The sequence below is a fragment of the Salvia hispanica genome, chromosome 5 (genome assembly GCF_023119035.1).
Source record: "Salvia hispanica cultivar TCC Black 2014 chromosome 5, UniMelb_Shisp_WGS_1.0, whole genome shotgun sequence".
NCBI classification, from domain to species: Eukaryota; Viridiplantae; Streptophyta; class Magnoliopsida; order Lamiales; family Lamiaceae; genus Salvia; species Salvia hispanica.
The window spans coordinates 13290863-13314502 of NC_062969.1; the positions used below are offsets into that span (position 1 = coordinate 13290863).

Consider the following 23640-nt stretch of genomic DNA (forward strand, 5'->3'; position numbering starts at 1 on the left):
CCAATTAAAAGTGATATCAATAATATATTTAATTGAAAATGAATACTATTTACTTCTATACATCAAATTATTTACCACTTATACTACCCATAAACACTAATAATAATGTGAGTCTTACTATCACTAACACTAATTTAACTATCAATATTTTCTATCAATATTTTCATCTCTCTTACTTTATCAATTTTGTCTTAATTTTCTTGTTATATTATATGTCCATATTTTTATTGGATGAAGGGAATATAACATAGTACTATCATACTTATAAAAATGATTTAATTTATAGTGAAACTTTCCTAAATAAAAAAAAAAATTTAACTATGATCGGAAATTTTTGGTATATGCAATAAAGGGATAAATGTACATACTTTATTAGTTGAGGATTAATTGTTCATGGTTTTAAGGATCTGATTTTAATTATTTTGGGGAAATAGAGTGGCAGAAGTACTAATATGTAGAGTGGAGGAAAAGGGTGATTATGTAAAAGTACATGAGCACTATTTAAACCAATTATTTAATTATTATTATATTTTTCTATTATTTACAAAACTGCCACTGTGTGGCCAGCCACATTGTGACCACATAGCATTATTCTAACAAGCATACAGTTATGCAGTAGTGTCACATACAAATAACAAATATTATCTTGTAGCTCGAGAATATCAAACTTGAAGTTCTTTAGCAGATTTTAGGATGCTTAACCTCTGAATATTTTTGTGAAAGATATATGTTTCAGATGTTATTATGACTTATGAGGCCATCTTTCTTGAGAATCCACACCTTGTCACATAACGGCATTATTATGCAATTCTTGTTATCCTATTTTCGTACCAAAAAAATGTTTTTCTGCTGTCCTACTCCAAAACGAAATAACTAATTTGTTCATGAAACTCTCTTCATAACACACATAACCGGAGAATCATAAGAAGTTGTTTCACATTGTGTTCAGATTTCAGAATTGACTATGACATGGTATTTGGCTACTGTATATTTCTTCTAATTTGTAAAGACAGAAAGAGGTACAAATGTCTTATTATGTACCTTTTCGGAATAAAATGCTGAATAGGCAAGCCAAAGAAGATCATCTGAAGAATGTTCAGAACTCTGAAATAGCAGGTCAGCAACCAAATTTTCTTGCAATGTATAATAATGAGCTAAACCCCTGATAAATTTAGGTCAATGTTAATAAAACTTGAAAGAGAAACGATTGATCAAAGCTGTCAAAAAAAGCTTAGCTTAGATGATAAAAGAAGATATAACTCCAGGAATGCATGAAAATCAACATGGTTCAAAAAAATTTAAAGCCACAAAACAGCAACTGATCCCTAACCATTTCGAAGCACGGACCTAGTGCTCAACTCAATCCAGACGATTTTAAAGAGAAGGGTCTCAGACTCTCAGCAGGAAAATATGTAATCAGTTAAATGACACAGCATATGAAGAGTAATAACAAAGTGCAATATTCAATGAACTTACTCTGTGGAGTCATCACTATTCAATTCTTGCATTATGAGGCCATCTTCCTTGAGAATCAACACTTTGTCCGAAGTAAGTTTAACATCAATTGGTCCAGCCTTTAGAATATTCATAAAGCAGATGTAATTAGAGATTCAACAATTGGAAGATTGTTAAAATACAGCAGCATAATATTAGGTGAGTCATTAAATTACCTCTCCCAGTGAGATTCTTCTTGATGAAGGCTCCAATGACAATGGTGTTTTTTCTCGCACATTAAGTCGAAGTCCGTATAGATAGATCGTTTCTGTTGCAACATCCTTTACAATTTTCCAGAAAGGAAAAAGTAAATAGCAATGTCAGGACAGTTTGCAAGTATGACTCGAGTGAGAAATTTTTTCTAGAAATCACCCTGTCTAATCATTCATAAACCAAAAGGGAAGCATCTACTGTGAAATATCACATTTGACATTACATTACCTAGTTTTTCCGTATAATGTAAATAACTTGGTACTGTAATAGATATTCCAAGTCAATAGACTCAATACTCAATACCATAGCAAGCTTTTTCCACATGAACAAGCATTAAATCTACAAATTTGAAAGTATCCATATCTAGAAGTTTATGCATCATCAAATTGGGAGAATACGGGAGTAGTTGTAAATTTTATATGGTTTGCTTACAGAATCAATAGATAATTTTCTAAGTCAGATACAGTGACCAGGAAACACTTATGTCTGCTGGCATAAAGTTCAGAATAGGAGGCAGAAAAACATTAGAACAATTAGAAAAACTAGCAATTGGATCAGGAGTGACATAGTAAGAAAAATATTGAATATAATTGGTAATTTGGCATTTAACAAATTTGCATGCCCAGAAACGAAATGGAGCTTCCATAACTGTCACATACCAAATTTTGTCCATGAAGCAATGCCAAAGGAATTACCCCTGTGACTATATTTACTTCTCCCGTCCACAACCTAATGAATGCACCTGGAAGTAATATGTTAATGAAACGCACATTAGGCATAACCCAATCATAAAAGACCAAACAATTGGCTTTGAATGATTTGACAAGGCAAAGAAATTCTACAGTCAGTAATAAAACTAGTGTGTGCACCTCAATGGCTCAATCGCACGTAGCAAAATAGATATCCTACAACAGATGATAATGATGGTAATCATCAAATAGCAAAAAGTCACTATGAAGCTCTCCACTGGAAAATTATAAGAATTTGCTAGACAGGATACAAAAATGATCATATGAACAGTAAATAAGAGGTCTCAACTGCAGATATTACTAAGCCCAACATTCCTTTTAATCAGTAAGAAAAAAAGAAATCATCATCCATGAGCATTTTTCATCCACCACCAAAGGACTTGAAAGATATTTCTCAAATTTTAAATTCATCAAGAAGGGAAAGGGATGAAGACTAGTGATAAGGTATTCCGAACAGTATAGCTTTACTACTGAACAGATATATTTGCAGAGTTGGACATTCTATTCTAATCCATATAGTTAACTTTCAGGGTCTAAAGTTGTTCTCCCATTTCTTTTAATGCAAAAAATATTAGCTACTCAAAGAAAGTAAAGGATCAAGCTAAACAGATGTAACTCATTTATCTGCCAAATAGATTATTTGGTGTCAGTATCATGGTTCTAGTATTGGATCGCATGTGTTTCCCCTTGTATTTGACAACAATCCATAGTCTATACATATGCATAAGAAGTATGCTTTGTCTGAGACAAAGACACTTGATCATAATGTATCTTAATGGATAAAGTAAAACTATGGTGCACGGTGTAGTGGGCGAGCAATACTATAATTTGATACTAAGCAGGGAAACAGCAATACGTAACCAAATGACAAGCCGATTTTAGGAAATAAAAGTTAGGGTTGAACCCTTGCCTGTACTTGCTGGAACTGTCATGGCATGACCGAAAATTTTACTACGGCTTAGAAGGTCCCATACCCGAAAGCTCCCATCAGAATGAAGCACAAAGAGAAGCTTTCTCTGTTGTACCTCTGATACCACTAAATCCACGACAGCAGCCAAATTAGGGCTCCTAAATGAAAATTATTAATGAAATAGTATGAAAAATAAAGATCACCAGAGACTGAGAAGAGAGAAAGACAAGATAGAAAAAAACATTATTCTATCTTTCAGACATTAAGTTCAACAAAAAATAATATTGTTGGAGTATTTAGAAACCCATAATTGATCAAGTAATAAGAGTACCACAAGCCAATCATAATATAATATTCTACTCAAAGATAAAAACTCTACAAAAGATATTAAACAAAACTAGACACTTGCTTGTGCCCTTCTTTGTCCCACCCTACAATGTACCATATTCACAATTAATCAAAAAAAAATGGGCCAAGTATTTTCCTTGTAGATTGAATTCTAACATCACTGGGTTGCCTAAGTTTAAAATTAAAAGATGTTCATCCGGGTCTCCAAACATGTGAAGCCGTCTATCTCTTTTTTACAGGTTGGAGCAGCATCTGCAATAAGCAGTAGGTCAACCAGATGAGTTTTCCGTAAGTGGAACCTTTCCATCTGACTGATCTACCCCAGCATGCTTTATCGTTTGAATTACACTACCTTCAGTTTTGTGCTCCATAATTAAAGAGATCTAGGAGCAACTGGTAGAGGAGCACAAAAGGGAAAGTAGTAGTGGCTTTAGACAATCTGCAGGATTTAAACTCTCCATATCAATTTTAACATTGACATTTTGGAATTCATGACACTGAATTTCCCAAATAAAATTCCATTACTTATTAACCGCACGAAACTCTGAAAAATGCTTTTCACATAAAAGCTATTGGTTGGTTTATGAAACACTTCTACTAGTATGGAACTTCATTCTTTTTAGATGTAGTACCGATTAGCATCATGAGAAACTAAAAGCTTATGCATAAGGTCTGTAAAACAAAAGGCTTATTTGAGAAATTAACAGCTTTGCAGTTTGCATGTAGCTTGTTAAGATAGTAGCCACATTATGAGGGTTCACCCAGTTCTATATATACCTAGATTTAGTTAGTTCAAAATTTCTAAATGAACATGCAATTCTCCTAAATGGAAAGTACCAAAAACTAGAATCAATACAAAACAGATGAAGACAACTCTGGTGAGAAGAAATAAAAGGCAGAATGCATTAAAATTAAAAATAGTAACAGATTAAAAATTTGAGACTCAAACTTCATTTGTTAGAAGTGAAACCATACCTTGACAATATGCCCCACAACCGACCAAAGCCAGGGTCATCTCGCAATTCGGACACAAAAACTGCAGATTATATCATAAGAATCATCAAGAAAATAATACTACAGTCCTACTTAAGAGTGTGATTCATCAATAAAAAACACCAAATGGACAGGTCTACCATGACTAAGAAATGCAAACTTTGAGAACTTTAGAAATGGAAAGCACCTATCTGAAATGCAATTAAGTTGCCCTTATGGAACATCAAAAAAATTTGTATAGATCTACCATGCGATAGTTTAAAACTTTTACTTCAAAAATGTATACCAGAAAGAAATAAGAAAATAAGAGGTTACAAGAGAATCAAATGATCCATACTTTTGTTATAGCAGCAGGACAGTGAGAAACATATGTCTTCAACAAAAATAAAAGTACACAGGATCTAGCTTATGGACCTGGAGTGCTGGGATCAAGTATGTCAAGCTGGAAGCAACTGATAGATCCATCACTCCTTCCTATCAGCAAGCATCCTTCTGATGCTGCAACAGCTGTTGTTGCCCCACTATGAGGGTGAACTTGCGTATTATACTCAAGGACCTCGCTAGCCGGGACCAAAGAGGAAGTTCCATAGTCAAGATTGCTCCTCAATCTGATGAGGTAAGCAACCCCTGAGATCGTCAAAGTATAAAGCACCAAACAATCTCCAGAAGCATACTTGGTCTACATGGAAAGGACAGTATTAGAAACATCCTTGACGCTGCCAAATACTTAAACAATGAAAAATAAAGTAACCAGTTCAAAGACAAGCAGACCTCGTCTAATTTGCAGATGCAAGCAAATGGAAAAAGAGCTTCTGGAAATACAAGGCGAAGGCCATTAGTTGATGTATCCTTATGACTGCAAATTCGCACAATCTCAAGCACATTTCCCTGACTCCTACTGATTTTCCTGCAATACAAAGTCATCAGTGCACAGACCAAAGAATAAAAAACTCTGCGAAGATGCGATCACTAAATAGCAGCAATCAAACTACATACGAAAAACTTACGACTCATTAAAAAAACCGCAGCGCCACGAGAGAGAGAGAACTAAGAAAAGTACCAGATGAAATAGGAAGGAGGATTTCCAACGGTGATGGAAGAGGCGAAGTCTTTAACAATAGAGTTGTCATTGTTGGCCGTATATGTAGATGTGGAAGGAACGGAGACTTGGCGCCACTCGATTGAGTCCAAGCTAAGCAGTGGTGCCTCCATCCCCGCCATTCGCCAGCAGCTACTGCTCGCCATTGCCGCCCCCACCGCCACCGCCTGTTGTTGAAGAAAATTGGAAGCTACGGCACCGGAGAGTAGACGGAGAGATGTGTCCGTTAGCGCGAGGGTTTTAGGGTGAATCGCGAGGGAGACGATTTTGCGGATTCTCTTTAAATTTATCAAATCGCGTTTATGCAGTGATACGATTATAGCCCATGCCCAAAGTCCTGTGACTTCACTCTTCAAAATTCAATAACCACATTTTTAAATCCGGGAATGTCAATTGGGTCAATCCTACATATTTTGGGTCTATCCTTCTCGGAATGGAAACTAAGGGCTCGTCGGATAGGTGGCTAAATAATTAACATGGATGTATGGTTATGGCTTTTCATGAGTTGATGGGTTAAAATTGTTAGTTGTTTGGTTGGGTCCTAGAAATTACTATAGCCCAATTTGGAGAGTTTGGTTGAATGGGAGTAGGGCTTAAAACAATTTCCACGTACTCCCTCCGTCCCACAAAAGATGTCATACTTGTGGGACGGCACGAGATTTTAGGAGGTTTTGTTTTGTATATTAAATGGAGAGAGAAAATATAATTTTTATATTGATGTAAGAGAGAACTCTTTTCAAAAAGGAAAATGTGACATCTTTTGTGGGACAAACTAAAAAGGAAAGTGTGACATCTTTTATGGGAAAGAGGGAGTACTAAACTACCCCTCTTCGGCTCCTCACATGCCTAGCACTCTTCATCCCCAACATCACCCTTCCTTCTCCGTCTTCGTCCTCTCCACTGCCTCCGTCACCTTCCTCCGTCGCCGCTGCTTCTTCCTTCACCCTCTGCCGCCACCGCCTCTTCTTCCTTCACTTCCTCCACCGCCGCTGCTTCTTCCTTCACCCTCTGCCGCCGCCGCTTCTTCTTCCTTCACCTTCCTCCACCGCCGCTGCTACTTCCTTCACCTTCCTCCGCCCCCCCTCCCCCAATCTCTCGCTCAACTCCAATTAAGCAAATCGAACAGATCGATGTCAAAGCTCAACAAGTCGAACGAATTGAACGGCGCAATCGTAGATTCTGATTTGGATTTCAACACCAAAATGTGTGACGGTCTGAAATTGGGGAGACGGTGATGACGATACCGTCAATTGGAGAAATAGCATCGCCAAAAAAGAGGGAGAGACGAGAGCAACGGTTGCTTCTTTGTGGAGGGAGCTGGGGGTAAAAATGGGTAAGAAATAATTTTCAGCCAAATCGTGAAATGAGCGTTTGTAATACCTGCTCTCAACCCTTATTCAGTTTCTCACATACATGGATAATAGTATACAGAAGCTTGAAACCCGCTTGCTTTTACCGGGTCCTCTGAGTAGTTTTAGTGCTACCAAACGGAAGATTAGCCCTGTTGGAAGAGGTGTTTCACGGCTAATGAGGGCTACCAGACGAGCCCTAATTGAATTGTGATTTTATGAGTTACGAATAATCAACCCTAATCATAAATATTCGAGCTTCGGGCTAAAACAACGGGCTAATCAAGCTACAATCGATAATATTAGAATGTAGTCAATCTAATACGTAACGATAAAAATTAGTCATATTTATAAAATATTTAATTATGATAATTTTTCAAATATATATTTAAAGTCAAATATAAATAAATAAGTACACTAATTTAAAATTTGTATAAATAAAATAAAATTTAAACATATTTGAGAAATTTTAAGTATATATTTTATCAATAGAATATATCTTATATTTAATTTGAGTTTTTTAATTTATTTATCTATTATAAAAATTCAACATGTATGCTTATTAAATATAAAATTGAAAACTCTTGTATAGTTATACTAATAAAATTAATGAAATGTCGAATTATGCAGGCAATGGTTGTACCTAGGTCGTCCAACCCATCGGGCTAGTACATCGGATTTTGAATTTAGCTCACTCAAATTGCGGACTGCACTAACATATATTCCTATATAAATCTATTTTTCATTTATCACATCAGTCTACCATAATTTCGTCATAATTTATGTAATGAAATACGTATTATTTTTAGTAATAATTTCCCTCGCCATTTCTTTTGTGATACTCGGTATGAGTTTTGTCTCCAATGTACTTGTCAATCTGTTTTTACTTGATCTTTTGGCTATAACTTGTTTGTTAAAAGGAAAAATTCCAATTTTTCCATCAAACAAGACTTCACTATGAACATCAAACAATGACCTACAAACTGCACACATAAACATTGTTTTTAATACTATAAACTTCATTTTTACATGTTCTATGAGGTTCTTGTTCTCCTGGAGCAAGATATAATATTTGAGCTCCTTTAGTCATGTAGAACAACTCTTTATCAATATGCACAGTGTTGTCATATTCATGAACTTGATCTTGTTCAAAATTCTATCCAGCTCTAATGATTCAATATTAAATCTCAGCCACAACATATTGTTTGCGGCTATTAGGTTAGATTTAATGGCTGATGTGTTGGCCTAATTAGGCCAGTCTTAACCTACTTCCATATAGCGGTTTCAATCTAAACCGGTTGCCATACCCAAGAGGTTGCGCCTTTTTGAGAAATGCAATATCTTGAGTACATCAACATCCAGATGCAGCCTTCTGGGGTAAAGCCTCACTTTTTTTACACTAGCCAATTGAACCGATGCTCCTCTTTATTGTTGTTTCTTTGCAGCATTCCATCACCTCTTGCAGGTTTGATGGGAGATTGTGAACTTCACCCGTGCATCCTTAAGTATCCCACGAGGAGGTACACCGCCAACGCACCTTTCCATGATGAATTGAACCACTTGGTTCTTGAATTAGGAGTACTCCGGATGACCCATTTATGAACATTCAAAAAAAAATTCAACAGCTTTGAAAAATATTTACAGTAGTTGAAGAATTTATTGGTTTAAGTATGTGGATGATTAAATTCTTGTGGATGTGTATTTATAGCAGCAGTGGTTATGTTAAAAACTGGTACCACTTTTTTAGTGAAGTGAAATGTTAAAGTGGCTCCGGATTTTTGGAGAAAAATTTTGTGAGTTTAAAATGTTGAAATAGTGCCAATATTTAATTTAATTAAAAAAAATCTTTTTTACATTGTACTCTTGCCTCTCTTGCTTATGTTGAGAACTTGGAAATAAAGATTTAGGATAATTAACAAATGAATATACAATTTACAAAATTAAAGAAGTAACATAAAAAGGTTCAAACTAAAAATGTCCAACTACTTTATCTATTTTATTATCTATTCACTTAATCCAGTAAAAAACTTCTGCACCGGAAAGAAACGCTTCAACTATAAGGGAATAGAAGGAATACGTGTTTATGTGCTCTTCCCCCTAAGAGCATCCGCAATGGGCCGGACGATGCTCCGCCCAATGGCCATGCCCGATACATAGTCCGCAGCCTTAAGGTTGGATGATCATCATCCGACCTATCGTTCGCGCCTTGACGATTGGTCGGTCGATGATTTCTATTTTTTCCCTTTATATATATCACCATTTTTTTACCTTCATTCTTGTACCTTTTACTCAACTCTCTTCACCCATCTCATTTTTTCTCTCACTAGTAATTCAGGGATTAATCCCGGCGGTTTCCCAAACCCGAATAGCCTCGATGGAATGCCGATGTTCGGCGGCAGTGGTGCCGGGTGGCTAGGTCATGAACCTGACGAATTCCGATCATTCGATACACTGGGGTACCATCCAGTCCAACTGCGATCTGAATACCCAGTATACGATCCGAATTTCACCACAGATTCGTATAAGCTCAATCATGGAGCTGAGCCTCGACACCAATCAAGGAAAAAAAAAGGTAAAGGCGAAATCCAAGAGGTTGCCGCCTATGGAGGTCAATGAAGAATATGCCCCAGGGAGGCAAAACTACACTAACAAGGAGGCCATGCTTCTGGCCAAGTGTTTGGTTGATATATCGGATGACCCGATCTACTCCAACAACCAGAGGCAAGTCGCGTACTGGGAGCGCATTACCAAACGCTTCAAGGAAAATAAGCCCTATAGCACCTGGTCCTTGGTGAATGATAAACCCAAGATCAAAGAAGGGATAGCGCCCGCGTCCTCTGCGTCAAAGTGGGCGAAGAACACCGCCAGACGACCACGCGAGCAGCGACGGGCCGACAGAACAGTACCTCCGATGAACCTCAGCGAGACTCTATACGAGGATGAGAGTTCTGGCACACCGATGTCCACTGCTAGGCGCGCCATTGACAATAAATCTGCCAAGAACAAGGGGAAGAGGAAGGGAAAGCGACAACGTCACAAGACCCGACCCCGGCTTCGGCTCCGGCACAGGCCTATGGGGACTTGGTCACGGTCGCTTGGCAGAGGACGTTGTTGGACACACACAATGCCCTCATGAAATTCAATGACCTGGATAGAGCCTAACACCTCGAGAAGATGATCGATCATCTCCAACGCCAGTTGAGAATTGACTATACCATGTCTCTTGCCTTATCCGTAGTGCACTTATATTCATTTTCTCTCTTCCCATGTTTGTAAAATTTTTATAAAATTAAATAAATACCATAAGGTTTGCTTTTAATTTTTGGTGTTTTGATATTTTATTTTGCAAATTTACATATTTGTAAATATAAAAAATTAAAATAATACAAAAATAGTTATTATTTAAAAGATCGGGTGGGCTATAGGACGCCCCATTGTATGTGAATGAGTATAACTATAAAATGCTAATGTGGAGGACAATAAATTGGCATTAAAATGGGCTATAAATTAGGTAGACTATAAAATGCTCTAGAAAAAAGTTTTTGGGTATAGTCATAAAAGCATATATTCTATAAATTAATCCGCCTCTCCCAATTTAGATAACATTGACAGTACTAGCAAATAAATATATGAAAAACATTATGCAATAACTCAACATGTTTTTAATTAATGAATATAAGTATAATAAACATTGTACAATGCGATTTAGAAAATACTCCTACTTAAATTATCAGAGTAGTGCTAGTATAAATATTTCCACCTCCTTTGAAAGTTGTAATTATATGAGATCTAATTCTACAATTTTCATTGTTAACGATCAAATAGAAATGAATCATAAAATACAGATCTAACTACCTGATTTTCCAAAATTGTTGAATTTATTTTTTCATTTGAATTGTGGAAGGCAGGAAGGAGACGACATTGAATTTTTCGGACATCAACTCTGTCTGTGTTTTTCCAACCCAACGTGCCTTGCATGCTCTGTAAACTCCAGATCTCATCAAACTCCACTCTCTTCTTCCTTTTGATTATTCATACACAACAACCCTTTGATCTGCAGTTCCTGGCAGATAGCAAAGCCTCCTAGATGCCCAGCGAGCCCTCCTCCTCCGCCTCATGGGACTGCATTCTGCCGGGGCCTCCCTCCAAGCACAATGGCGGATCCGCCGACCTCTCCGCCGCCGGCCTCCTCGCCTACGCTGCCGGCAGCTCCGTCGCCATCCTCGACACCCACTCGATGCAGCTCGTCTCCACCCTCCCCCTCCCCCCTCCCTCCTCCTCCGCCGCCTCCGCCTTCATCACCGCTGTCAGGTGGTCCCCCTTCTCCCTCCCTCACCACCTCCTCGAGACCGAATCCTCCTCCCCGCACCTCCAGCTCGCCGTCGGCGACCGCCACGGCCGCATTTGCCTGCTCGATTTCCGCTCCAAATCCCCCGCCTTCTTCTTCGACACCTCCAACCCTAATTCCCCCAAATTGGGCGTCCAGGATCTCTGCTGGATCCAGACCCGATTGGACTCCTGGTGCCTCGCCGCCATCTCTGGCCCCTCTCTGCTCTCGATTTACAACGCCACCACCGGCCGATGCTTCTTCAAGTACGACGCCTCGCCGGAGTACTTCTCCTGCATACGCCGCGACCCCTTCGATTCCTGCCATGCCTGTTCCCTGGGGCTTAGGGGGTTCCTGCTCTCGGTGAAATTGCTCGGTGACGAATCGGAGAACGATGTCATGCTGAAAGAGCTCAAGGTTCGCACAGACGCCACGGAATTGCATAGGCTGGAGAGGGATTCTGCTATTGAGACTAGCAATGGGGCGCCGGTGTCGTCGCTTTTCCCCAATTACGTGGCTAAGTTTGCATTCTCACCGCACTGGAAGCATGTTATACTAGTTGGCTTTCCGAGAGAGCTTGTGTTGTTTGACTTGCAGTACGAATCAGTGTTGTTTGCGGCAGGGTTGCCTAGGGGATGTGGCAAGTTTTTGGAGGTGTTGCCTGATGTGAACATGGAGGTTTTCTACTGTGCTCATTTGGATGGGAAGCTCACTACTTGGCGGCGTAAAGAGTGAGTGTTGTATGTCAACATGACTTGCTTTATTCTGTTGCTTGTGTTTGTGATTCCATATGAACCTCTTCTATTGGTTTAACAATGTACATTAACATTAAATAGTTTTTGGTGTGGTGTGCTTTATCAAACACCTATGCATGATATGTGTTCATGAATAGATATAGGCGACGGTTCATAACCGCGGCATTGATTCAGCCAGGCTGGGTTTTCTATATACTGTAAGAAGTTTAGTGTGGTTCCCAGAATTTAATTTCAGTTGGGAAAACCTAGAAATTGAAAATGCAATGTTCTTTTTTTTTTTTTAAACTTTTAGGATAGGACATTGTTGTTAGTGATACCATGTTGGACTCATTTCGTGAATTAGCATTGTACTTTGTGATAATTTGTCACTTTAATGTACCTTTGTCTTTCTGCTATTGAAAATGTATTTTTTTTGCTTGTCCTATATATTTCTCATAGCCTTATTTTTGCTCAGTATTATGTCAGAGAGACAAGGAGGCATATGAGTTTAAACCTGATCTATTTTACCATAAAGTTCCATAGTTTTTATGCCTTTTGATTGTTGATTGTTGATTGTTAGGTGGAGATGATGACATATTTGTTTGCTTCTTACCTCAGGTCTGAGCAGGTTCATATTATGTGTTCAATGGAAGAATTAGTGCCCTCAATTGGCACTACAGTTCCTTCTCCCTTAGTTCTTGCAGTTGCGATCTCACAATCAGATTACACACTCCAAGACATTATCAGACGTTGTCCTGACACAGATCCCGTTGATTTTGAATTGGATAATCCTCTGGCTTTCATTGATGAATCTCATATAATTTCTAAAACCCATTTACTATCCGTTTCGGATGATGGAAAAGTGTGGAAATGGCTCCTAACTGCTGAAAGATCTAAGGATGTTAACAGAGATTCTGAATGTGTGAAAAAAGTCGATGAAACCAGTGAAGTTCCAATTTCAGAAGTTTCTTCATCTGGTCAATGTACCGGGAATATCGTGACACATCCAGATAGCATAAATGGCAGAGAGAACAGTAAAACTGCTTGCGCTGTTGTTTCTGATGAAGTGTCATTTAAGGTTAGCAGTTCAGCACAATTTATCTTTTCCATAGATTGAATTTTCGTTTACCCATGTGGATATGTACTAGGTGTTACTTTTCACTGTTGATGCATCTGATAACCAGTCACCACTAAGTCTTTTTGAGATTCTCTTTTTTCCCAAAGGAGAAATATTCTGATATATCTGCTTTGAACTTGAACTCAGAGTGAACAGTATTCTTCCTGTAATATCTTGCACAAGCTGCAAATAACCTGCTACTGACATATCTATGGTTTCATTTCTACAATTTTATATTTTGCCCATGATACAGACCAATCTAGTTGGACAGCTTCATCTTCTGTCATCAGCTATTTCTATGCTAGCTGTGCCATCCCCCTCACTGACAGCTACTTTGGCACGTGAGTAATCTTCTGTTTTTTTGTAATCATAAAGGAATTGTTACACTGTTGAAAGATTATCATATCTTCAAATATACTGTTTCCTTCACCCTTAAGCAGCATTTTGTGAATTTCCTAATTGTTGATGTCATACATGAAGGTGGTGGAAACTCGCCCGCTGTAGCTGTTCCTCTAGTTGCATTAGGAACGCAAAGTGGTACCATTGATGTAATTGACATTTCAGCCAATGCTGTTGCTGCAAGTTTTTCTGTTCATAGCAGTGTGGTCAGGGGTTTACGTTGGCTTGGAAATTCAAGATTGGTGTCATTTTCTTACACACAGGTTAATTTGAAGGATCATAATTTTCATAGGAGAAGCAGTAGAACTTTATCATGCATATCCCTTTAGGCTTCACTTTCTTTCATTTGATTAGTGAGTCAGTAACTACATTAAAGATCTATCTTGCTCTTATGTTCCATCTTTATTTGTGAATTTCGGATCCTTAATTCCTTATATAATACCTATTGCTCAGGGAAGTGAGAAAATAGGAGGCTATGTTAACAAGCTTGTTGTAACCTGCCTAAGAAGTGGCCTTAACCGAACGTTTCGAGTAATGCAAAAGCCAGAGCGGGCACCGATTAGAGCATTAAGGGCTTCATCTTCTGGGAGGTTCACTAATTTTTTATATACTTTAATACTTTTGTTGTTTAACAGTGAATTTAGTTGTTCTGTTTCATACAATTTATTCCACTGTTTGGCAAACTTTTGTGAGATCGGTCCTTATTGTAGCTTCAATTTATTTCAGATATCTTTTGATTTTGTTCCGTGATGCACCCGTGGAGGTTTGGGCAATGACGAAGACTCCAATAATGGTGAGTTTTGTAAATCTTGTTCCTTATTTGGAATTTTGGGTGGTGTGATGTTTGCCATTGTTCATGGTGTGGATAAATTTGAGATTCCCTCCATCGATCTTGTCCAATCTATTCACCATTCCCTAGATTTTTATTGTTTTAAAATAAATAAGTTATAGTGCCATTCTTTATACCATATGAAGCTAATTCTTTCACCATTAATTTTGAAATCATGCAGTTGAGGTCATTAGCTCTTCCATTTACTGTTCTTGAATGGACTCTTCCAACAGTTCCAAGGCCAGCCCCAAATAAACCTTCAAGGACCCCTTCATTTTTATCCCGTGGTGGCAACCCCCCAGCGGAGACTTCTTCCCCTACTAAAGCATCAACTGATACTAGTGAGCACTTTTGTGCTCAAACTGTTTATTACTGAAATAAAGCTGGAGTTTGCTTCTAATTTTAATCTATAAGTTTGTTATGTTTCCTTATTATTTACTCAGTATTATTTATACACAATAGTTATTGAACTGTAGAAGAAGGAGCGGATGGAGCACAAGATGAATTTTCAGAAAGCTTCGCATTTGCTTTGGTGAATGGTGCACTTGGAGTATTTGAGGTGCAGGGACGAAGAATCAGAGACTTTAGGTACTTTTCGTTTTTCCCGATATTGGGTTTCCATCTTTCCTGGCAGAAGTAACTTAAAACAAATAAAATGGACGTATCTTACTGTTCATCTGGTAGTCTTCCTAGATTTTGGATATGAGGGAGGCATATACTCAGTTTTTCCTATGTGTAGTCTTCCTATAGAACTTCTGTTGCCATTTTTATCTTCTTTCTTCACGTTTCATGAACATTTTCTTATTACTTGAACAAAACATTAATATGCATTTATTATTGACACATTTTTACTACCGTGTTCTATGAATATTAACAGCCTTTTGTCATCAATCACTCTGGGTCACATTTCAGCTTCTAGTATTTTATTTGTCATTTCAACAAGTTAACATTTTATTGTACATTGTTAAAAACTTTGTCATGCATCGATTAACTTCCATATTTAATTTACACCATGATATTTCTCTAACTTATTGTTTAATTTTGATTTGTAATTCTATCAGACCAAAGTGGCCTACGTCTTCATTTGTTACCTCCGACGGATTGATTACATCTATGGCTTATCGCTTGCCTCATGTAGTACGTACCTTAGTTGATGAACTGATCTTATACATGATTAAGTTTCCTTGTTGACCTGCATGGGAAGATTTATAGGAAGCTCTGTATTCACATTTCAGGTGACGGGGGACAGGTCAGGCAACATACGTTGGTGGGATGTCACTACAGGGCAGTCTTCCTCCTTCAATACTCACAGGGATGGTATCAGGAGAATTAAGTTCTCACCAGTTGTTCCTGGGGATCGTAGCCGTGGGCGCATTGCTGTTCTATTTTATGACAACACATTTTCTGTGTTTGATCTTGTAAGATTTCATCACTAGTCGGATCCTTTGTGAGTGTTTGGTCTTTGTCGCCTGCAATGCCTTCACATATCTTAAAGATACTGGTACAATATAGAGAAACTGATTTATTCCATCAGGTGTAAATAGGGAGGGGTTGTGATATCTGTTCATACCTGTTCTGTTCTATTCTTTCTTCAATCAACCTTTCAAAAAGCTGCAGTAGTAAACCTCATCTTCCTGTGTAGGAAATTTTCTCCATAGGTGATGTGATTGTGAAGGATTAGTCGCTATTTTTTTGGTTTGCAAGAACTACCCTGATATCTAGCTCGTAACTGTTAAATCCTCTAAAATACCATCCTGATGCACTATAAACATCCCCTTAAAGTTTATATTTTTTGTAAGTGCTTGTTTTTCCCTCCCTCCCTCCCATTTTTTTGAGGTAACTGGCTAACCCTCAAGAGTATTATCCTTATTTCTAACCTTTGGATTGATCTCAAGCTTCCGAATGATTCTGCAATTCACTGGCATGTTTTGTTTGCAGGATTCACCTGATCCATTGGCTAATTCCCTTTTACAACCACAATTTCCTGGAACACTAGTACTTGAACTTGATTGGCTGCCTCTGCGGACAGATAAGGATGATCCACTGGTACTCTGTATTGCTGGTGCTGATAGTAGTTTCCGCCTTGTTGAACTTAATGTGTATGTTTACTAATTCTACTCTCTATAAATCTTCCTTCTACCCACTTCAACTACATAAATATGTGGGCATGCATGTTGAGTATAAGTTGCTAGAAGAGAACATGATTATGATCCCCTCAGACGTTATTATGCCCACATCCGATAAGTACTTTTCTTTTTCAGACGTTCAAATGGTTCTACTACTGGCGTTTGTGGAAGTCACTTTCTTAATTTGACACTAATCTATCAATCTAAACTACTACTCTTTAGGGGGGGTTCTACTTTAGGAGGTAGATTAGATCGGTAATATACATAATTGAGTATTTGAAGGAGTAGACAACCAAACAAGCTAACCTGGTTCAATCCGTCAAAGTCTGTGGTGGCCTAGCCTATAATATTATTGTATCTGTCTAAGCTATCACCCAAAGTAATCACCCCCTTGGAGAAATAAAAACTTAAATTTTATTCTCATCCCATCCTAAGCTTTGACCTGGATTGGAGTCTTTATTCTGGGAAGGATGCAGTAGTAATTTGAAATGATTTGAAAACTGTCACGTCTGCAAGTCAATATTATACTTTATTAAGTGTGTTAATGTTTACATATTTTCATTGACGAGACATATAATCCTTTCTTGTTCATTGATTTTATGTGCTTGTTTGTCATTCTCATTTCTCACGAAAAACCCAATTGCCACTAGATCCTTACCCAATGTAAGCATCACCCTTAAGCTTTGCTCTCGTTTAGTCTAGTCCATGTTAACATCATTTGTTTTGATTTATACATTTAGCTTGATTCTAATAACTCAAAAAATATTATTGACTGCATTAATTCTACACATTAATGAATAAAAGAAAAAAAAATCAAGATTTGGTTTTTATATAATTCGAAAAAATAATGACAATAATATTTTTTAGGTATTAGAATGAAACTAAGTATATAAAACCATACAAATAATGCAAAATGGACTAAATGATAGCAGTGCTCAAAGATGATGGTCAAATAAACTATGTAGCATAACACACACACACATATGTGTATTGTGTGTGTATATGTATATAATATGTACCACAAGTATTGTAAAAGACAAACTTAGATACAGCCTGGTATAGATGATGATGCCAGATTCATGTGCATGCAGAAGTGACCAGAAAACCGGGGTGATGAGTCCCAGAGCTCAGCCAGTCAAAGAGAGATTTCGGCCAGTGCCTTTGCCTTCTCCAGTACTGCTCCCCACACCACATGCCCTGGTATATTCTAAAACTTAATTTTCTGAAGGACTACATAAAATTAAAAATTGATGCATGTATATGTGTGTATTTATTGTGTCCTATGTAGTTCATTACAAGAAACAATTGATCTCTGAGTATATTATAAGAATATTTATATGTAGGTATTTGCCCATTGAAAGTCAGAATTTAGCACATCTCATCCTTTTTTTTAATCTATTTCTATTTTTGTGAAATGAGCTTATTTTAGAGCTTTGACTCCATAGGCATTACGGATGATCTTACAACTGGGTGTGAAACCTTCATGGTTCGACACATTCAGCTCAGTCACGAGTGAGGAATATTCATATGCTGCTGGGACTCCATCAGCTGGAGATCTTCGTGGTTATATGATTGATTCACCAGGTGTTGGAGACTCTGCTGTTCCTGAGATGCTGCTTAAAGTATTAGAGCCTTACCATAGAGAAGGTTTGCTTTTGTCCCAATTTCATTTATTATAAGATAGTACTTCTCTTTATAATTTAATGACTTTTTCTTCCTTCAATCATCCTTAAGCCTGCCTACTTGATGATGAGAGAGTGAGACTATATTCCAAAATTGTTAAAAGAGGCTCTACGATGAGGTTGGCATTTGCAGCTGCCGTCTTTGGTGAATCCATGGAAGCACTTTTCTGGTTACAGTTACCACATGCTCTTAAGCACCTGATGGATAAATTAGCTAACAAATCGCCTCAACAAGGCCCACATACAGCTCAAACTCGTGACATCGACGCATCTGTGTTGAGCAGGATATCCTCAAAAAGGAAATCAGTGCCCGAATCTAAGAATATTTTGGTTAGTAAATTTAGGTCATAAATGCATTTCATATTTATTGACTCTATTTTATTGAAATTGACTGAGAAGTATTTTGGGTTGTAAGGTGTGAGAATGATGTTCCAATCTATGGATGGTCTTGTGTAGTTGAGAATTTTAATCACGATATTTTGTCTCACAGATTAATGGTCAACTCAAATTGATGGCTTTTGACCAACAAGAATTGTGGGAACGTGCTAATGAACGTCTCACTTGGCATGAAAGACTAGAGGGTGAAGAGGCCATTCAGAACCGTGTACATGAGTAAGTCTCTCCTTTATATAGAACAGTTGATGTAGAAAATGTGCAAAATGAACAAGATATCAGTGGGATTGTCAATTGTGGCATTTCTGGGGCGATGTTCGTAAATGCATGTAGATAGTCGTATGTTGACTGGGTATAAAGTTTCAGCTTCAACCCTGGAACTTTTTATGTGATAATAGTGAACTATTTGTAGCTGTGTCTAAGCTTATGTATTTGTAAATAGTCTGGTTCAATGAGTAGAAATAGGTTGTTATTTTTAACTTAAAATCTCATATCCAAAATCTTGCATGGTTTTGCTGCGTACTCTAATTTTGGAGAGCTTCATGTTGGAGGAAAAGTGTAAACTTCTAGCAAGTGGCTAAAGTCTTATGAAGCTGTTGTGACAGGCCATATATATGTATATTCGGGATGGTTAAATAAAACAATTATAAACTATGAACCCTTTACAGCCCTTAGATCATGAAGATTAATCACCTTGGTGCATGAAATCATGGCCATGGAGCAGGTATGAATTCACTTCTATATTATATGAACTCAAAAAATAAAAACCTTTTGGATTTAACCAAGGACCATGAACCTATTCAACAAGTTGATGAATCCACCATATATCTTCATAATCTAAGGGCCGAAAATAGTTCCTAGTTTATAGTCTACGATGGTTTGTAGAATAATGCTCCCTATATATGTATGTATGTATATAGCCTTGAACCTTTGTAGATATTGCTAACTTAAATTTCGTAAAACTTATGATGCGAACAAAATATGCTTTTGCCTTACTATTCTAAATCTTGATGGCCAGACTTGTGTCAGTTGGAAACTTGGAAGCTGCTGTTAGTGTGCTGCTCTCAACTTCTCCAGAGAGCTCTTACTTCTATGTGAATGCCCTGCGAGCTGTTGCTCTATCCTCTGCTGTCTCCACGTCTCTACTTGAGCTGGCTGTCAAGGTAACTGTTTTTCCCGAATGATCACTTAAACCTAGCATAATACTATTATCTAATCAACTAAGTTGTCTGTAGGTAGTTGCTGCCAATATGGTCAGAAATGATAGGTCAATGTCTGGCACACATTTGCTTTGCGCCGTTGGAAGGTATCAGGAAGCTTGTTCTCAGGTAGACTTTATCATGAACTCCTTTATTTGTATCCCATGATGCAAATCTATATGTGAAACTATATCTGTTTAACTACAAGAAATGGCAATTAATTTAGCAATGATTGCTTATTTGTAGCTTCATCTCGTTTTGCAGTTGCAGGATGCTGGATACTGGACTGACGCAGCAACACTAGCCGCAACACATTTAAAAGGATCTGATTATGCAAGGTTTTGTTCTTTCCTAAATTAAACAAATTCTTGCTGTTTTGTAATTTGAGTGATGATCCCAGTTTCCTGAGTGCTAAAAACTATTTAGGACCCTAATCTTACTTGAATGACCCTCAGGGTATTGCAACGATGGGCTGACCAAGTTCTTTACGTGGAACATAATATCTGGAGGTAGCTACTAGTCTTTAAAATGCTCTATGGGAGTAGTTATTTTGGTGTTGAATCCTAACCACACGTCTGTGCAGGGCGTTGATCCTGTACGTAGCAGCAGGCGCTCTGCAAGAGGCACTGGCAGCACTACGCACGGCACAGCTGCCAGACACTGCAGCCATGTTCATACTTGTTTGCCGTGAAATCCACGCTGAGTTCCTCTCCCAGTTGGATTCTGAGGAAGATGAAACTTCCAAGGAGAAGGTGTCGAATTTGCCTGGCCTAGACCCCTCAAACGAAGAAGTGATTGCAGTTGGTGAATATTTCGGACAATATCAAAGGAAACTAGTACATCTATGCATGGATTCTCAGCCTTACGCAGACTAGGTATTCCCCACAGCTGATAAGGTTTCCAAACTAGTTTTCATACCGATATTTGCCAGCCTGCTTATCGCTATCGATATCACCATCATGGAACAAATATTTTTCATCTAAACCGATGAGAGTCTTTTATAGTTTTAGCGACGTTTAAGAAAGGCGTTTCTTGTAGTTGTAATATGTTTTTACCCCCCAAATATAAATGGGAATAGGAGTGTGTGTGTGTGTTGTATACAGTATGTACATGCATATGAGGTTGGGGAATCAAGTTTTGTAATAGCAATACCATATAATTTGATATTGTATAATACACCATTTTTTTGTTTCTTGCTTCTCTATAGATTCTGATATTAAATCTCTCACCCTCATACACTTTATATTAATGTTTATCATCTTCTCTTTTTTCTTGCTAACTAGGGCTGTCAAATTGTACGAATTGGGTTGTTATCGGGCTAACCTGATAACAATTTACTCCAATAAGGCCTAATTCGAATCCAATAAAAAACATATGTTTACAAATGTTGGATAATTTTATTCTTGAATGATATTCTTCAAATTGGAGATCTTTGTATTATACTCTTACCATCATTTTAACAATTAAATCATATGCATAGATCTAAAAACAATGGAAGATTTATTGAGAACAGGTTTCATGGCAATTTTGCAAAAGGTGTGTAACTGAAATTGTTTATAAAAAGAGAAATGGTTATTACTGCAAGGAGTGAGATTAAAGATGATAAATGATTAGAAAATATACTTTTCTCCTAATATAAATCTAAAAAGTGAACAAAATATCTTACTCCCTTGCTATGTCAATAAATGTTAAATTTTTGAGTATGGCCCGAGTTTTAAAAATTGTTTGAATTTGAAAAAAAAATGATAGAAAAAAGTTAGTTGAATATGAGTCATATTTTTACATACTAATTTTATACTTCCTCTGTCCCTAATAATTTGCCGTCATTTAACCAGGCATGAATTTTAAGAAATGTAATAGATTATGGGTTGAAAAAGTGGGTAAGAAATTAGTTTTATAATAAAACGTGAGTATAAATGAGTTAGTGGAATGTGGATTTACTACCAAAAATGGTAAAGTGAAAGATAACAAATTTTTAGAGACAGAAGAAAATGGAAACAAGTGACGAATTTTCAAGGACGGCGTGAGTAATAAAATATGAGTAAAGTGAGTTAATGGAATATGAGCCCACTTGCTGAATACTAGTACTATAATACTCCCCTCGTCCAAAAGAATATGCACTCTTTCCTTTTTAGTCCGTCCCACAATAATATGCACTTTCTATTTTTGGAAACTTTTTTCTCTCTAATAATATGAGACTCATTCTCCGCTAACAATACTTTAATTACTTTTTCTTTCTATCTCTCTTTTTCTTTAATAATTGTGCCTTAAAACTAGGGATGTCAGTGTAGCCTAAAATCCGTGGGCTGGCCCGAATAGCCTCCAAATTTATAGGGTTAGGGCTGAAAATTTATAGCCTGATAAAATAAAATCCGATTAGCCCGCACCCGATTAATCTGCAATCCATTAGGGCCAGACCCGAAAACCTGATGTGCTGGCCCGAAAATCCGATAAAATTTCTATTATTCTATCTTTTACTCCTAATTTGACACTTCATTGATTAATTTTATAATATAGATAACTAAAATAATAACTTTTTATTTTATATTAAATATACAAATTATATATTGAATTTTTTTTATCAATATAATAATTGATAAATAAATTAAAAACTTCAAATTCACTAACAAAATATTTAAATTTCTAAAACATGCATTAAAATTTCACGAAATATCTCAAATATTAGTATTTGATCATGTTTATAATTGAGTTTAAGCATATATATCAAATTTATCATAATTAATTATTTTATATTTTATGAATATTACTAATTTTCATCATTATTTATTGGATTGATCATATGTTAATCTTATCGATAACAACTCGAAAAACCCATTGAGCTAGCCGGAAACCCAAGCTTTTATGATAGGGTCGAACTTTTATAACCCAAAAGAAATCACAATCCAATTAGCCTACACCCGATTGACCCGCAATCCGACTAGGGTTGGCCTGAAACCCGACGGGCCGACGCATATTCTTTTAAAAAATCTAATGGAAAGTGAGTTGAAAAAGTTGGTGGGATGTGGGTCCTACTTTTAAAGTATTAGTTTTATAATAAAATGTGAGTAGAAATGAGTTAGTGGAATATGAAGTTCACTACCAAAAATGATAAAAGTGAAGTGGGACAAATTATGTGAGACAACCCAAAATGAAATACTGGATCGAATTATTTGGAACGGAGGAAATAGAATATTTAATAAGACAAAGAAAGTAAATGGTTATTAAGGAAAATCAACCATTCATCCATCAATTTGATTATTGATGAAAGTCAATCATTTACCAAAGAAAAGTCAATCGTTTCAAAATAACTACTTCATTCCTATCTTTATTATATTTTTATCCCTTCTATTATCCCTTATTCTATCATTTAATTATGAAAGTTGACTTATAGTATAAATGTGTGTCAGTAATAAATATTACTCCGCTGTTATTAAATGTCGTATTTTTTTTCCGTCCGTCTGTCAATAAATATTCCATTTTATTTTTACTATAGTTAGTAAATAGACCTTATATTTCACTAATTCATTCTTCTCACATTTTATTATAAAATTAATATATAAAAATAAGAATCACATTCTATTAATTTTTTTTTCTCATTTTCTTTACAAAGTCAAATAATTTTTTTAAAATCCAACCTAGTAAAAGATATTTATTGACAGACTGAGGGTGATGGAGTGGT

General features: G+C 36.8%; 2 protein-coding genes across 3 annotated transcripts; one reads left to right on the forward strand and one right to left on the reverse strand.

Moving 5' to 3' along the window:
- Positions 1-662: 662 nt before the first annotated feature.
- Positions 663-6084, reverse strand: LOC125189461 (nuclear pore complex protein NUP160-like). The gene is made up of 10 exons (XM_048086736.1): positions 5768-6084; positions 5479-5614; positions 5122-5386; positions 4690-4750; positions 3367-3524; positions 2367-2449; positions 1671-1775; positions 1477-1574; positions 1042-1162; positions 663-704 (listed from the first exon to the last, which is right to left on the reverse strand). The coding sequence occupies exons 1-10, from the start codon at positions 5950-5952 to the stop codon at positions 663-665; spliced, it is 1254 nt and encodes a 417-aa protein (XP_047942693.1). The 5' UTR covers positions 5953-6084.
- Positions 6085-10986: 4902 nt separating this feature from the next.
- LOC125188995 (WD repeat-containing protein 11) lies at positions 10987-21153 on the forward strand. Of its 2 annotated transcripts, XM_048086152.1 has the most exons (21): positions 10987-11138; positions 11216-12213; positions 12835-13294; positions 13587-13674; positions 13814-13995; positions 14186-14322; positions 14459-14525; positions 14743-14902; positions 15038-15149; positions 15623-15698; positions 15797-15979; positions 16500-16660; positions 17779-17887; positions 18133-18334; positions 18422-18699; positions 18860-18981; positions 19781-19925; positions 19998-20090; positions 20226-20299; positions 20417-20470; positions 20545-21153. In XM_048086152.1, the coding sequence occupies exons 2-21, from the start codon at positions 11243-11245 to the stop codon at positions 20834-20836; spliced, it is 3966 nt and encodes a 1321-aa protein (XP_047942109.1). In that variant the 5' UTR covers positions 10987-11138; positions 11216-11242; the 3' UTR covers positions 20837-21153. The 2 variants fall into 2 exon arrangements, with proteins under 2 accessions (XP_047942109.1, XP_047942108.1); XM_048086151.1 differs by having other exon boundaries at positions 10987-12213.
- Positions 21154-23640: the final 2487 nt, after the last annotated feature.